The 14,915-nt window shown below is 41.4% G+C and overlaps 1 protein-coding gene across 2 annotated transcripts in view; it reads right to left on the minus strand.

The window, feature by feature from the left end:
- The window catches only part of pcca (propionyl-CoA carboxylase subunit alpha), a 374,463-nt gene that overhangs the window by 94,328 nt on the left and 265,220 nt on the right, over positions 1–14,915 (minus strand). Inside the window, exon 22 of one of the 2 annotated variants that reach the window (XM_043691290.1) lies at positions 1,558–1,768. The exons of the other annotated variant lie outside the window; for it this stretch is intronic. Within the exon in view, the coding sequence (XP_043547225.1) occupies positions 1,733–1,768 (36 nt within the window). The 3' untranslated portion in view covers positions 1,558–1,732. Of the gene's footprint in view, positions 1–1,557; positions 1,769–14,915 lie in introns of those variants that run through there. 2 annotated transcript variants of the gene reach the window in all.

Consider the following 14,915-nt stretch of genomic DNA (forward strand, 5'->3'; position numbering starts at 1 on the left):
TATCATATTTTAAGGCAAAAATAGAAGATGCAATAGGTTTCAACCAGCTATTCCATCCACTTTAAAGTCATGGAGCGTAAAAAGCTGATGTCAGCTTTAGGACGGCAGTTACAGAAAACTCAAGTTCCTGACCAACATTCAACATAAATATGACACAGGGAAAGATCAGTCTGTAGGGAGCAAGTAGAATTCCATTATCATTGGTATAGGATTACAGGAAACTGAAACGTAGCCAAGATCCTCTTATGTGCATATCTTTCCCCATCTTCCAGTCCTAGAGATAATGTATGTTTGGCTTCCTTACTTAACATGGAGAAACCAATATAAAGGTTAATTTAAAACACTCATCACATATTATAAACAGAATAACTTCTTGATCAATAAAAGAGGACCTAAAATTAATTATTCCCATTGGCATATCTGCTACCTCTGAAATTTGATCCAACGTGTGACAGACTGCAACCAAATGATGAAACAACATTTAAAAGTCTCATCCTGCAATCAGCTCTACAGCACTTTGCATTGTCAAATAAAACTTCGAATGGTTTTGGCAGTTTTCATTTACATATAATTACAGCTTTATATGAACATGACAAGTGAAAACATTCTTTGGTGGCAGACAGCACAGGCTGTTGAGCCCCCTCCCGTGATACTGGATGACAAGATGCAGCACAAACTTCATCTCCTGCTAATTAAACGAATCAATTAAGAGACTATTGTTGCAACTGTGTAACTGATGTTCTGTAGTGGCAATAACAACCCCACAGGGAGGTCGTTTACTACATTAAAATGCTGTCCTCCACAACTCCATCTGATATTATTAGAAACAGTTATTTGTGTCTTGCTGTCACATCACGAATGGAGGCAAATTATGGAAAGGGGGAGACGAAGATCAACCCAGTATGAGATCTGGTTCAGATCTCAGACCTGCAAGAGAACATTCAGCAGAATTGCAAAGTTCCCTAAAGTTCCTTATCAGAACTGAAATATCCATCAGCACAGCAACCACTGAAGACACTAAGTAAGGGTCATACATTTGCATGCTATCCTGCTAAGCTAATATCATTCAACAAGACAAATTATCATATTAAATTTACCCTCCTGAGTTAAACTGATTGGAGTTTCAAATTGTTTTTGAGGTTTGTCATTAGTTTATGCTAAAGCTTAAATGCAGATAAAGAGATCTAATTGTACAGCTACAGCCTAGGTCACAGTGGAACAATCTACATTTTTTTTTGTAATATGATGTCCCAAACAGCATGTTACACTTCATTAGATTTTGGGAAGAGTACACAGTTTATTTATACAGAGCACAGAATTTCATTTTTAGGGTTGAACACCTATAAATAACTCACCATCAATGATTCCATTCCTTCAATAAACAGTTGATGAGGTTCTGGTTAATGAGGAGATTACTTAAGAAGTGATGTTCTCAGGCATCACATTGAGTTCTATTGTATTTAATCAGTTCTGATGAGCATTGCTGACTGGGAATGGTCCTGATAAAGACATCTCCACAACGACATCCCAATTAATGGGCCTCAACTATTGTACAATACTCTAATGTATAGAGTGTCCTTGCCACACAAAATGATACAATTAACAGAAGTATACTCTTGGGGTAAACTGTTAGTTCAAACAGGCTGTGCCTCTGACTCCCAAGTAGAATTTTGCAAATCAACTCCCAAAGCTGCCCATCACTCCAACTAGCTTGCTTGGTTGCAGGGTTTGATCAATTCTTCAGACGCACAGCTAGATGGGGCATGACCTGATTGAGAAACAGAAGGGGAACAGAAACATAAAGAAAAATAATGATTCCCCAAATTTTATGCCCTTAAAATCAAACTACTGTTAATCACAGACATGTGAGAATGGGCTCTGCACCCACAGTTCTTTCTCTCAGCTAAAAGAGGAGTGGTGATAAAGGTTACACATCCAGTAGGATCTATGGAAAAACAACCCCCTATCTCCCACATTACAAATCTGGCGCACTGTACATTCAGTACAGAAATGCTTTCTCTAAAGAGTACATATAAAGTGGAAGTGAATCACCGTGGCCATTTTATAAGTACACAAAATGTTTGTGCAGCATTGTGTTTTGTGCCAGGTCAGGTAACAATGCTCTTGCATTGAAATAAACTGAGGGTTCAAGAGCACCCCAAAAACTTGAGTAGAATGAAGGCTGAAACTTTATTGCTGGAACAGCACAGCAGGTCAGGCAGCATCCAGGGAACAGGAGATTCGACGTTTCGGGCACAGGCCCTTCTTCAGGAATGAGCAGAGAGTGTTCAGCAGGAGAAGATAAAAGGTAGGGAGGAGGGACTTGGAGGAGGGGAGTTGGAAATGTGATAGCTATCACATTTCCAACTCCCCTCCTCCAAGTCCCTCCTCCCTACCTTTTATCTTCTCCTGCTGAACACTCTCTGCTCATTCCTGAAGAAGGGCCTGTGCCCGAAACGTCGAATCTCCTGTTCCCTGGATGCTGCCTGACCTGCTGTGCTGTTCCAGCAATAAAGTTTCAACTTTGATCTCCAGCATCTGCAGACCTCACTTTCTCCTAGAATGAAGGCTGACAGTGCAATATAGTACTGAGGGATTGAGGGGTCCTCGCTGTCAGATGACATTAAAGAAAGCCCATCTTCCTTCTCAGATGGATGCATGGTCTTATTTGGAAGGGCATGGGGGTTCCCTCTGGTGTCCTGATCAATATTTACCCTCAATTAATCACTATGACAGATTATTTAGTTATTAACACATTTGTTGTTTGTGGGTGTTTGCTGTATGCGAAATGTCTGCCACGTTTCCTGCATTTTACATTTCAAAGATATTTCCATCAGCTGTAAAGCATTTAGGATGACATGAAAGTGGAAAATATAAACGCAAATATCTCTTTTCTAGCGTTAAACCTTTCACCCACTGCACAAAAAATAAACCAAACAAGCAGATGCTTACCATCAATAGGTAATACTTTATGCAAAGAATAAAACATTCATTGGTTTATTTGATTGACTGGAATTGTATAGGATATAACAGTACAGCCAATATGAATAACTTGGTGATGTGCAAAACCACAGACTTCAATTCACGACACTGAAAGCATGCCTATACCAGCTCTTTGAAAGAACAATCCAATTAGTCCTACATCCCTACTCTTTCCTCACATTTTACAGACTGCTTCTTCTTAAACATTTATCCAATTCCCTTTTGAAAGTTATTATTGAGACTATTTTCACCACCCTCTCATAGAATCCCTTCAGTGTGGAACCAGGCCATTCGGCCTATTGAGTCCACACTGACCCTCAGAAGTAAATCCCAACCATACCCACCCCATCCCTGTAACCCTGTATTTCCCATGGCTAATCCACCTAACCCATACAATTCTGGTCACTATAGGCAATTTAGCAAGGCCAATCCACTTAACCTGCATATGTTTGATTGTGGGAGGAAACCAGAGCACCCAGAGGAAACCAACACAGACATGGAGAGAAAGTGCAAACTCCACACAGACAGTTGCCCAAGGGTGGAATCAAACCCGGTTCCATGTAACTATGAGGCAGCAATGCTAACCACTAAGTCACCGTGCCATCCATTTCAGGCAGTACATTTGAAGTGTCAACATTTCATTGTATAAAATGAAATTCTGCTCATCTTCCCCCTCTGCTTCTTTTACCAATCACCTTAAGCCTACATCCTTTGGTTACCATCTGTTCTGCCAGTAAAAAGCATTTCCTCTATCTACTTCACCAAAACCTTGCCAAAGTTTAAACACCTCAATTAAATGCACTTTAGAGAGCTGGGGAGTGCAGTACTTGACATATGTACCCAAAGCAGTATTTTCTTTTACGATCATTCTCTAAGATGACAAATTAGCATCAATGTGATGTGATGTGAGACAGTTAACAATACAAAACAATTTTCAGCTTCCATCTCAGAGCTCCCTGCTGCTGAATACTGCAGAAGAATACAAAAATTTACCCTATCTGTGACCAAAGTGTTGCTATACAGCAATTTCTCATTAAAAAATGGTAAACCACAATTCATTTTTATTTATGCACACAGTTCTGTGATAACAGGACAGATATGATAAAATATGGTCCAAAATACTGTGAACTTCAAGTACATAGGGTCAATCTACAGCTTTCATTGTCAAATATACCAAAAGTGACTTCATCTCCTGATTATGTCTACCTGTTACATCAACAAGCTCTTTCAAAGCTGTCTCATTCATGATATGTAAATACCCTTAAGGAGGATTAAACTCGATCCATTTGAAAATTCTATTTAAGAGGTGTCTTGAATAATAGATGAGTGGTGGCAGAGGATCATAGAAGACTATCATTTTGCCTCAGGGACTTGGATCTGAGCCCTATTCACACCAATGGATGAAAGTCTCATCACAAATAACAATTAAGGTTTCAACAGAAATCCTTTTAGGCTGCTTCACTACAACTCCCAGTGGGCTCAAGTCCGGTGCAGAGCTGGCCATCATTTTGGCACAAACTGAGTAATCTCAATAAGCTTGTTTACACTGAAGATAATGATCAATCCACTTTCAAAGTGCTGTTGTTAGATTCACTTTGATTGCCAGGCACGCGCTACCTCGCACTTCAGTTTACACACAGCAACATCAAAGCATCACTTCTGAGTTCCAAGCAACATAAGCAATGCACTTGCACGATGGGTGTGATAGCACAGGGCAATGTTGGTTCTTACAAAGCAACACTGCTACATGATGCAAACCAACTTCAACTTCAGTTGAGGAGCAAATATCTACTATTGAAAGAATCAAATAAAACAGTCATGGTGTTTAACTGGTAGTCTAGATTAGAATGGTGCTGGAAAAGCACAGCAGTTCAGGCAGCATCCGAGCAGCAGTAAAATCGACGTTTCGGGCAAAAGCCCTTCATCAGGAATACAGTAAACTGTTTAACTGGTAGCCAAACTGCTACTCTCTATTTTTCATTCCAAATTTGAAAGTTCCATTCTTCTGAGATGGAAACAACTGTGGCCCATTCTGCTTGTGCCATGGTTGATGCTGTATTGGAACTAACTGTTATTATAGTGACTTTACCCGATATTTCCAAAATCTCTGATATTTTTCAAATTAATTTCCTCAAATTTGCCTCAGTAATTATGTGGCACTGCAATACTTTCTGTTGAAATAACTTCTGCTTTATGCCTTCCAAAAAAAATCCTAATTTTATACCTTCCAGGTGCTATTGCTTAACCAATGGAAATATCTTTCCCTATTTACCCTCCCAAACCATTTCCTAATTTTAAATGCTTCTGTTATATCCTCTACTGCTGAGTGGTTAAAACCTTCTGATTCCTGGTATTACACAAATTAATTTGTCTGCTGCTGTGTTTTTGTTGCTTCCAGACTCAAGTTTCTAATGCTCTCCCACCTTCAACTCTCTATAAATTTCAGCTGATCCAAAATTCTACTATCCATGTCCTAACTCGCACCGAGTCCCTTTCACCCAATTCTTTCCCCATACTCACACCAAATCCCTTTCACCTAATCCTTCCCCATCCACCAGCTCCCAGTCTGGTTAAACTTCACTTTCAGTTCTCATTTCTAAATATATTCATGGCCTCACCTGTTCTCACCTCCGTAACCAGTCCTAAATAAACTCAGCATTCTTTCAATTCTATACCTCAAATATATATCAACCCTCCATTGGCAGCCTCGTGTTTAGTGCGCTAGGTCCAAAGCTTCAGAATCTCCTCACAAAACCACTCTGTCTCTATCTCCTCCTTTTAGGGGGAGGTGGTGGCCTTCACTGAACTGTTAATCCAGAGACCCAAGTAATATTCTGGAGACTCAGGTGCAAATCCCACCATTGCAGATAGTGGAATTTGAATTCAAATAAAAAGCTGGAATTAAGACTCTAGTGAAGACCACAAATCCATTGGTGATTGTTGAAAGAACCCATCTCATTCACTAATGTCCTTCAGGGAGAGAAACTGCCATCCCTATCTGGTCGAGCCTACATATGACTCCAGACCCACAACAATGTTGTTGACTCTTAACTGCCCTCTGGGCAAATTAGGGATTGACAATAAATGCTGGCCTGACCAGTGACACCCTCGTCCCATCAACGAATAAAAAAACTCCTTAAATTCCATCTCTCTGACTAAGCTTCTGGTCATCAGTTAAAATATCTCTTTATGTGGCTCAGTATCAAATTTTGTCCTGTTATGTTCCTCACTTAGTATGTTTTTAATATACTTATGATGTTATATCAATCCTATTGGTTGTTATTCTGTTGAGCATTTTAAATCAGTTCAGTTTCTTCCATAACAAGGAATCCAAAAAAATAGTTATGGGTTCACAGTTAGCTTAGGTGGATTTGTGCTGTAACATCAAATAACACTTAACCATGACAATCAAAAAGTATTTGGGATCCTGAAAATTGTGCCCTTGTTACACTGATTATTTCTAGCCAAGTCACAATCATTTGTTTGACACTGCATTGTAATAATGGCAGGTAAGGTAGTTTGCAAAATATTAGAACTACATCTGCATCACATGAAAGTCAGTGCTCAGAGTAATGCCTCTTTAAAATTCCAATATTAATTTGGAAAGCAGAACTTGGGAAGAGAGGGCTGCATGAATTGTACTCAGTTGAGAGAACTGCCAAGGCAGTTTCATTATTAAGCTGTCAATGTAAATAGGCTACGAGAGTTAATCATGTAAATGAAAATGGTGCGTGACTGCAGGAGGGGGTACCCTTTATGGAATGGGTCAAGAAACATTATAGGACCAGCACAGAAGAAGCTCTAACCTGCATCTAACTTGCACTTTACCTGACCTAAGACGACTTGATGCTGTCACTACAGAGAGGGAAGATGTTTCATTCTCCAGTACAATTATACCTCAACACAAGTGCCAAGATAGAAGCAAGAAAACACTAATGTTAAAACAAAAAAAAAATCAAGATAAACAATATAATCTGGCAGTTACAATTTTATTAGCTTCTAGAAAACCAGCAGCAGGCATTTACTGTTTTAAGAGATTATGTATGAATCCAGAATTAGTTACAACCACTGCTTAGGTTAATAAACATGCAATTCTGTATGTTAAAATTGCATTATTTTCCCTGCCAGGAATGAAATTGCCCCAGACATTCATTACATAGAAACAATAACAGAAACACAGGCATTTCAGTCAATCTCGTCAATGCCGAGAGTGTGGCGCTGGAACAGCGCCGCAGGTCAGACAGCATGCGCGGAGCAGGGGAATCAACGGTTCAGGCATAAGCCCTTCATCAGAGTTTTTTAAATTCATTTATTTCTGATGAAGGGCTTTTGCTCGAAACGTCGATTCTCCTGCTCCTCAGATGCTGCCTGACCTGCTGCGCTTGAACAGCACCACACTCTTGACTCTGATCTCCAGGATCTGCAGTCCTCACTTTCTGCAACCTCATCTATGCCATTGTTTATGCTGCACAGAACCTCATCCCACCCCTACAACACATGTTTATTGAATGCAATAAAATATCCAAGGTACTCCACCATGGAAATTGGACATTGAGCCTCTTCAGGTGACCAAAGCATCATGACAGACCTCGATTTAAGGACCATTGTAAAAGAAGAAAGAGATAAACAAGCGAGGAGGTTTAGGGAGAGAAATTTAGGGAGGATGGTCAACAATGGAACAATTAAAATCGGGGCAAACCCAAGAGGCACAAAGATATTAGAGAGTTGAGAGGCTTGAGATTTCAAAAATAGGGAGGGGGTAAGACCTTGGAAGAATTTGAGAACTTGGAATGAAAATTTGAAAATTAAGCTGCTGCTTAATGAAGCGACTACATAAACCAGCAAGCTGCACAGAGGACAGGGCAACAGAACCTGGTACAAATAAGGACATGGCAGCTGAGTTTTGAATGAACTTAAAATTGTAAGGAGCAAACATCAGACAACTTAAAATGCAGTGAGCAAATAGCTGTAGACATAGTGCTGCAAAATCAAAGTATAACAAAAGGCACAATTAGTACAGTCCAAAGCCTTCACTAAAAAAACCTAACAGTCGAATTGTTCTTGCCATTAATGTCAGTATATCAAATGAATCATTATATCCCAGCTGATGCCCTTCTAACTGGCAACATGACTGGATTTACAATCAATCCCCTTACGATGCAAAGGTCAGTGGAGTATGTGCTAAGTAGCATCATGCTGGCAAAGGAAGTTGAAGTGGTACTGACAGCTGGAAAAAATACTGATGCACAACACGGCAGACTGAACTCGGCAAATTTGCATGAGAAGACACCAAACAAGCCAGGTAGTACGAAAACAGTCAAAATTTATGCATTAAAGTGGTTACTGTGACCTGGAAGTGCAATACACATATCCAAAAATACAAGAAAATCTGAACTAACAATTGTAGGAGAAAATTAAACTGTCTGAAGTAAAAGTAGTTAAAGTAGAATTCAATAGTTTGACTTTTCTGTTTTAATGGCTGAATCAATATTTAATATAATTTTGTCAAAAGAACAAAAAAGGAAAATGGGTTTTTGTTTTGCTATACTTATGCAATGGTAATGTAGAATGCACTAGCTGAATGGGCTGTAGAAGCAAACTGAAGAATAACTTTCCAAAAGCAAATTTTTAAATACTTTAAAGTGGACTCACTAGAATCATAGAAGCATACAGCACAACCAGAGGCCATTTGGCCTGTTGTGTCTGTGCCAGTTCATTAAAAGAGCAATCCAATTAGCCCCATCAGCTCCCACTTGTCTTCCCATACCTCTTCAAGTAACAACATTGCAACTGCTTTCATTACACGCTCCGACACAGAATTACACAGAAACAGGCCATTACGTAAACAGCATATTACTGAATGAAGAGAAACATGCAAAACATAAAATTGAGCTCTTTGCTAACTGTGGCAAAGCAAATAAATCTTTACACAATTAATAAAGCGTGTACTTGTGGATTCTGTGGGTCTAAATCCTCCTTTAACCAAATGTGCTTGGTGGCTGCTTTTCTCCCTTGTTAGCATTTACTGTACTAACAGAACTGTATTCCTAGAAACCATGCTTGTTAAAGTTAGATGCTACTTCAATGTTGACAACAAAAAACTAATTTATTTAGCATTTTTAATACAGAATGCATCATCAGGGCATTTCAAGGAGGCTTTAGCAATCAACATTTGATACTTAAAGAAATATTAAGGCAGTTGACCAAAGAGTTGAGCAAAGAGATAGGTTTTAAGAAGCATCTTAAAAGAAGAGAGAGAAACAGAAGCACAAAGGTCCAGGGATGGAATTTTGGAGAATACACTGAAGCAGTTGAAAGCTTTGGAGGGTGGTCAAGAGGCTGGAATTGGAGGAGTAAAAATATCTGCATGTTATGCTATGCAGGTGGGTGAACAACACAACTTGTATTTATACGGCGCGGTTTGCTATAATCGAACATCATACAGAGAATTGGTGAGACCAAGCCAGAAGAAGAGTTATGAGAACAGATATAGCTAAAGGATTATTTTAAAAGGACAGAGTTGGGAAAAGAAAGTACTACAATACAAAAGATTTAGAAAAAGAATTCCAGAATTTAGGGCGAGCAAGTTGGGAAAGCGCAAATGCCCAGAATTGGAAACATTGAAAAATACTTCACAGCTCTAGATTTAAAAGCAAACAGACTCTGATACAGAAGTTTTAACATCATCTGTCCACCACCAACGAAGGCTGCTCTTGGGATTTTCTGAAGGACCACATTTTGATTTTTGTGAGACACTATTTGGTTTCTGGAACCTCCTTTTTCTGTCTTAGTCATTCATTTATAAGGTGACGCATTCACATAGCAATGTTATTTTCTATATTTGAGTATTGTTGCCCAAGACACATTTCGTCAAAGTATTTCGTCTTGCATTCATTAAGAGAATTCATAAGAAATGCCAATTTGAGGGGAAAACCATTTATAAAATGTTAAAAATTGTATAAAATGTTAAAAATTATTTCTCCCCTTTACAGAACCTCTCTCTCTCCACAGTGCAGCCTTGTTTGCCTTCCTTTACAAACCCTCAACACCACTTGCTGAATTTCACTCCACTTTGTAAATCCTCCTCCCTCTTTACAGCTTTACTCTGCCCCAGTCCCTGGTGCTCCAGCCAGGCATCCCTGCTCACAGCCTCACCAGCCCAGCCTCCTCGGGCCCCAGCCTCACCAGCCCAGCCTCCTCAGGCCCCAGCCTCGCCAGCCCAGCCACTTCAGGCCCCGGCCTCCTCAGGTCCCGGCCTCATCAAACTGGCTTCTGGGGCCCCGACCTTGCCAGCATCACTTCTTGTGCCCCCTGTTCTCAGCTCAGATTTGCTGCTGAGCAGCTCTTCACCATTTCTGCCCACTCTAATTACGAAGTGATACGCCTCTGTTTGATTCACTCCAATGATCGAATTTTACTGAGCATTTTGGTGGCTGTCCAGGTTTGCTCACTGCATTTAGAGCCCGGCTCTGCGGAAACTAAAGTTAAGACCTTCATATGAAATTAATCTACTGCAAACATAGGTTGACACACTGGCTTAGGAAAACATAATAGAAACTCTGGAATTCAATGTAGCCAGTTGCTTAGAAAGAAACTGCTATTCAGACAATTTTATATTGCAAATTTAAGGTAATTAAACATCCCCTGGTGCTGTGCAGGAGCAATTAACATGCAGAATTTGACTTTGAGTCACCTAAAGAAATATTATGACAGGTGACCAAACACCTAGTCAAAGAGATAAGTTTTAATGACTGGTCTTTAGGAAAGGTTTAGGAACCTTCAAATCAAGTCCTACACTCACACAACAGTACTCTATCAGTTCTGCTAATCTGCTTACTCACTGGCAGCATAGAAACATAGAAAAAGGGTAGGCCATTCAGCCCTCAAGCCTGCTTCACCAATTAGATTATGGCTGATCAGTCATCGCAATGTCACATTGATGAGCTATCTCCATATCAATGTCAGTAGTCTCCAGAAGTCTACTGATTTCTGTCTTGAACACGCTCAATGAATGAATACCACCCTCTAGGTGAAGGAATTTCTCCTCATCTCAACATCACTGTAATATGACTTGTAACACTGGAAAATTGTCTAATAAGGGAAGCAACAGCAGGCACAGTCTTAAAAATTGTGATCGCTTTGTACATGAGCTGCAACACACCTGAAGTACCAGCACTTTCTACAAAACTGAATCCACGCAGTTTTGAAGCTTCAGTGACCTCATTTGAATTATACTAGAGTCATAGAGTCAGAGATGTACAGCATGGAAACAGACCGTTCGGTCCAACCCGTCCATGCCGACCAGATATCCCAACCCAATCTAGTCCTATCTGCCAGCACCCGGCCCATATCCCTCCAAACCCTTCCTATTCATATACCCATCCAGATGCCTTTCAAATGTTGTAATTGTACCAGCCTCCACCACATCGTCTGGCCGCTCATTCCATACACATACCACCCTCTGTGTGAAAAAGTTGTCCCTTATATCTCTTTTCTATCTTTCCCCTCTCACCCTAAACTATGCCCTCTAGGTCTGGACTTCCCAACCCCAGGGAAAAGACTTTGTCTATTTACCTGATCCGTGCCCCTCATAATTTTGTAAATCTCTATAAGGTCACCCCTCAGCCTCCGACGCTCCAGGGAAAACAGCCCCAGCCTGTTTAGCCTCTCTCCATAGCTCAGATTCTCCAACCCTGGCAACATCCTTGTAAATCTTTTCTGAACCCTTTCAAGTTTCACAACATAATTCCAATAGGAAGGAGACCAAAATTGCACGCAATACTCCAATAGCGGCCTAACCAATGTCCTGTACAGCCGCAACATGACCTCCCAACTCCTCTACTCAATACTCTGACCAATAAAGGAAAGCATACCAAACGCCTTCTTCACTATCCTATCTACCTGCGACTCCACTTTCAAGGAGCTATGAACCTGCACTCCAAGGTCTCTTTGTTCAGCACACTCCCTAGGACCTTACCATTAAGTGAGTACACCCTGCTAAGATTTGCTTTCCCAAAATCCAGCACCTTACATTTATCTGAATGAAACTCCATCTGCCACTTCTCGGCCAATTGGCCCATTTGGTCCTGATCCTGTTGTAATCTGAGGTAATCCTCTTCGCTGTCCACTACACCTCCAATTTTGGTGTCACCTGCAAGCATACTAACTATACCTCTTATGCTCGCGTCCAAATCATTTATGTAAATGGCAAAACGTAGAGGACCCAGCACCAATCCTTGTGGCACTCCACCGGTCACAGGCCTCCAGTCTGAAAAACAACCCTCCACCATCACCCTCTGTCTTCCACCTTTGAGCCAGTTCTGTATCCAAATGGCTAGTTCTCCCTCTATTCCATGAGATCTAACCTTGCTAATCAGTCTCCCATGAGAAACCTTGCTGAACACCTTACTGAAGTCCATTTAGATCACATCTTCTGCTCTGCCCTCATCAATCCTCTTTGTTACATACTCAAAAAACTCAATCAAGTTTAGTGCTTTAACGTTTAGCAGAATGAATATCGACCAGCTCAAAAAAGGAAATAGGTAATTTGAACTGAAGAACAAAGGTGACCACCAAACTTCACCAATCTTCAGGTACTCCTGAATAAATTACAGAAGTGGAGAGAACGTCTATGTTCTTTTGACATAAGCATCAGAAAAAATAAGTATCAGCAAAACTATGGAAAGAAAAGGCAAGAGCACCACCGTGACTACCAGAATTGTGGGAGAAAGTGAGGGCTGCAGATGCTGGAGAGTCAGAGTCGAAAGGTGTGGTGCTGGAAAAGCACACAGGTCAGGCAGCATCCAAGGAGCAGGAGCGTCAACGTTTTGGGCATAAGTCCTTCATCAGGAATGTGGAGGGGGAAGGGGATTGAGATAAATAGGGAGATGGGGGTGGGTTAGGGCTGGAGGAAGATAGGTGGAAAGGCAATAGGTAGATGCAGGTGACAGGCAATTGTAATAGGTCGGGAGGTAGGGTGGAGTGGATAGGTGGGAAGGAAGATGGACAGGTCAGACAGGTCAGGAGGGCGGTGCCAGAATTGTAGCCGACATTTGGTAAGTTAACGGACTAGGCTAAGTTCCTTCTCTTTCCTGGGCACTAGCATACCGTTAATCCTCCAACATGACTTGCTAGAAAGTTCCTTCTTCTCACCATCTGTATCATTTGCTGGAACTGAGTGACTGAGAGAAGAAGGCAGGATCTTACAAGAGCCTGAATAATGTGGTTTCCATGAGAAATCTGGCGAGACATCCACAAAAGGGCTTTCGCAAATATGGGAGCAGCAAGTCACATTTTTCAACAGTGCCAGGCATCAAAGTAAGATTCTTGCTTGGGAACAGCGAGACGCCTAATATCAGGGGATATTGTTCATCATCATCCTTAATAATACAGGATTTCACCTCATTAATATGCAGGTTCCAATTTCACCATGTGCCAGATAGAAAGTAGATGCCAAGTATTCTGTCATGAAAATCATGGCGGGTACCTGGTCACTCCAATTCACTGCTTGCTCCTCCAGACTGCCAACTCTGGTACCAGCCTCTTGGGCACACTGCAGGATTGTGAAGTGTCCATTGACTTTGGCATTGAATACCTGCCAGCCTGTGCACATAATCATGGCACATCCCTGGGGCTGCCAAAGTGCTGCTAACTTGCTCACTTGAGCCCACCTGGATGTTACCACTGTTCCTGACTTGCCTTTCAGCACATTACCCACTCAGCCGTAATTTAAAGGCACACACTGATTGAATAGCACAGACTAAAAAACCAGGCATCTTGGCATGCCTGGCAGCAGTGCTCAGTCAAGGGTATGGTCATGTTGTATGGCATGACACTATGTCAATCTCACACCTGCAACATTTTCCAACAGCCTGTGCAACAAACACACTTTATGTGCGTTAACCTAATGACCATATCTCAAAATCAAAAAGGGAGCATCAGCTGCAGCTTCTGAAGAACGGAACAAAAACAGAAATTGCTGGAGAAACTCAAGAGGTTAGCAGCAGCTGCAGAGAAAAAGCAGAGTTAAGCTTTTGTGTCAGGGACCATTTTTCAGAATTGATAGCAGCTAAGAAAAGGTGGTATTTATGCTGATGAAGGAGAGGGAAGGGAAAGGGAAAGACAACTGGAGATGGAGCCAAGAGAGAAAGCGAATTAGGAAATCAAAGTACTTGAAAGTAAGTTGGGTAGGAAGAAAAGCTGACAATGAGGATCATAAATAGGTGAAAGTGGGTTGGCTGTGCTGAAAGCAGCCTATATGATGAGAGGGCTGGGGATGGGGGTGGGATGAGGTGGGATGGGGGGGCAAGGGCGGGAGGAGCGGTCTCTGAGGCCTTGGGCAGTGAGGAGGGAGGTGGTAAATGGAAAGATGTTACACCTTCTGAGATTGCAGGGGAAGGTGCCATGGGGGTGTGGTGACATGTTCGGAGTGAAGGAGGAGCGGACCAAGGTGTCCTGAAAGGAACGGTCCCTGTGGAATGGTGACAAGGAAGGGGAGGGAAATATGTAATTGTTGGTGGTATCCCACTGCAGGTGACAGAAATGCAGCTTATGATCCTTTGGATGGAAAGGCTGGTGTGGTGTGAAGTGAGGACCAGGGGACACAATCACTGTTGTGAAAGGGAAGAGAAGGATTGGAGCCTGACCTCAGTATTGGGCAAGTTGTTGGAGGGAATCCTGAGGAACAGAATGTACATGTATTTGGAAAGGCAAGGACTGATTAGGGATAGTCAATATGGCTTTATGCGTGAGAAATCATGTCTCACAAACTTGATTGAGTTTTTTGAAGAAGTAACAAAGAAGATTGATGAGGGCGGAGTGGTAGATGTGAACTATATGGACTTCAGTAAAGTGTTCGACAAGGTTCCCCATGGGAGATTGGTTAGCAAGGTTAGATCTCATGGAATACAGGGAGAACTAGCCATTTGGATACA

This window comes from Chiloscyllium plagiosum, chromosome 6 (genome assembly GCF_004010195.1).
Source record: "Chiloscyllium plagiosum isolate BGI_BamShark_2017 chromosome 6, ASM401019v2, whole genome shotgun sequence".
NCBI classification, from domain to species: domain Eukaryota; kingdom Metazoa; phylum Chordata; class Chondrichthyes; order Orectolobiformes; family Hemiscylliidae; genus Chiloscyllium; species Chiloscyllium plagiosum.